At 41.8% G+C, this 631-nt stretch overlaps 1 protein-coding gene across 1 annotated transcript in view; it reads right to left on the reverse strand.

Annotated features, from left to right (window-relative positions):
• Window positions 1–140: 140 nt before the first annotated feature.
• Window positions 141–631, reverse strand: part of LOC119593503 (mucin-2-like) — a gene marked incomplete in the record, with an annotated part of 7731 nt that continues 7240 nt past the window's right edge. Inside the window, 1 exon segment of the mRNA XM_037942455.1 lies at window positions 141–631. Coding sequence (XP_037798383.1) covers window positions 361–631 — 271 coding nt within the window.

The raw sequence follows: 631 nt of genomic DNA on the forward strand, positions 1-631 counted from the left end.
AAGATTCGCTGTAGCATCACCAAGAATCTGTAAACTGACTCAAATCAACTTCCGAGTGAGTGAGTCACAAGCCTTCCTGTGAACTCAACGGAAAATTTAGAGAAAACAGGTAATTACATATAGGTCATAACCTACATACCTGAACGTGACGATAAGGAATGTCTCCTGTAATTCGTATCACTGAGTACTTTGTTGTGAGGAAAAAAAAAATCTTTAATGAACTACAGTAGAATTTTATTTAGGGATATTACAGAGAATTCTGAGGAAATCCCTAATTAGAAGAGGATTATTTTAATCCATAAATCGGGTAAATAAAACACATTTTTGTTGATTTATTTAGTGTTTATTTAATCAAATCCTTCATTCCTCTGACTTCCGAAGGGGAGTTGGAGATAGGGGCGAAAGAGAAGGAAGAACAGGAGAGGAAACAGAAGAAAGGAGAGTAGGAGGGGCAGAAGGAGGAGACGGAAGCGAAGGACATTTCGGAGACGGAGAAGGAGGAGAAGAAGGAGAAGACAACGAAAGAGAGGAGAGACCAAGAGGACCGTAAAGAGCTGTGACGCTAAAAGGTTCGTCGCGCTCGAGATGGGGCGGTGACCGTGACTCTCCGAAGGGCGCTGAAGCAACAACA

This window comes from Penaeus monodon, chromosome 32, assembly GCF_015228065.2.
Source record: "Penaeus monodon isolate SGIC_2016 chromosome 32, NSTDA_Pmon_1, whole genome shotgun sequence".
Classification (NCBI taxonomy): Eukaryota; Metazoa; Arthropoda; class Malacostraca; order Decapoda; family Penaeidae; genus Penaeus; species Penaeus monodon.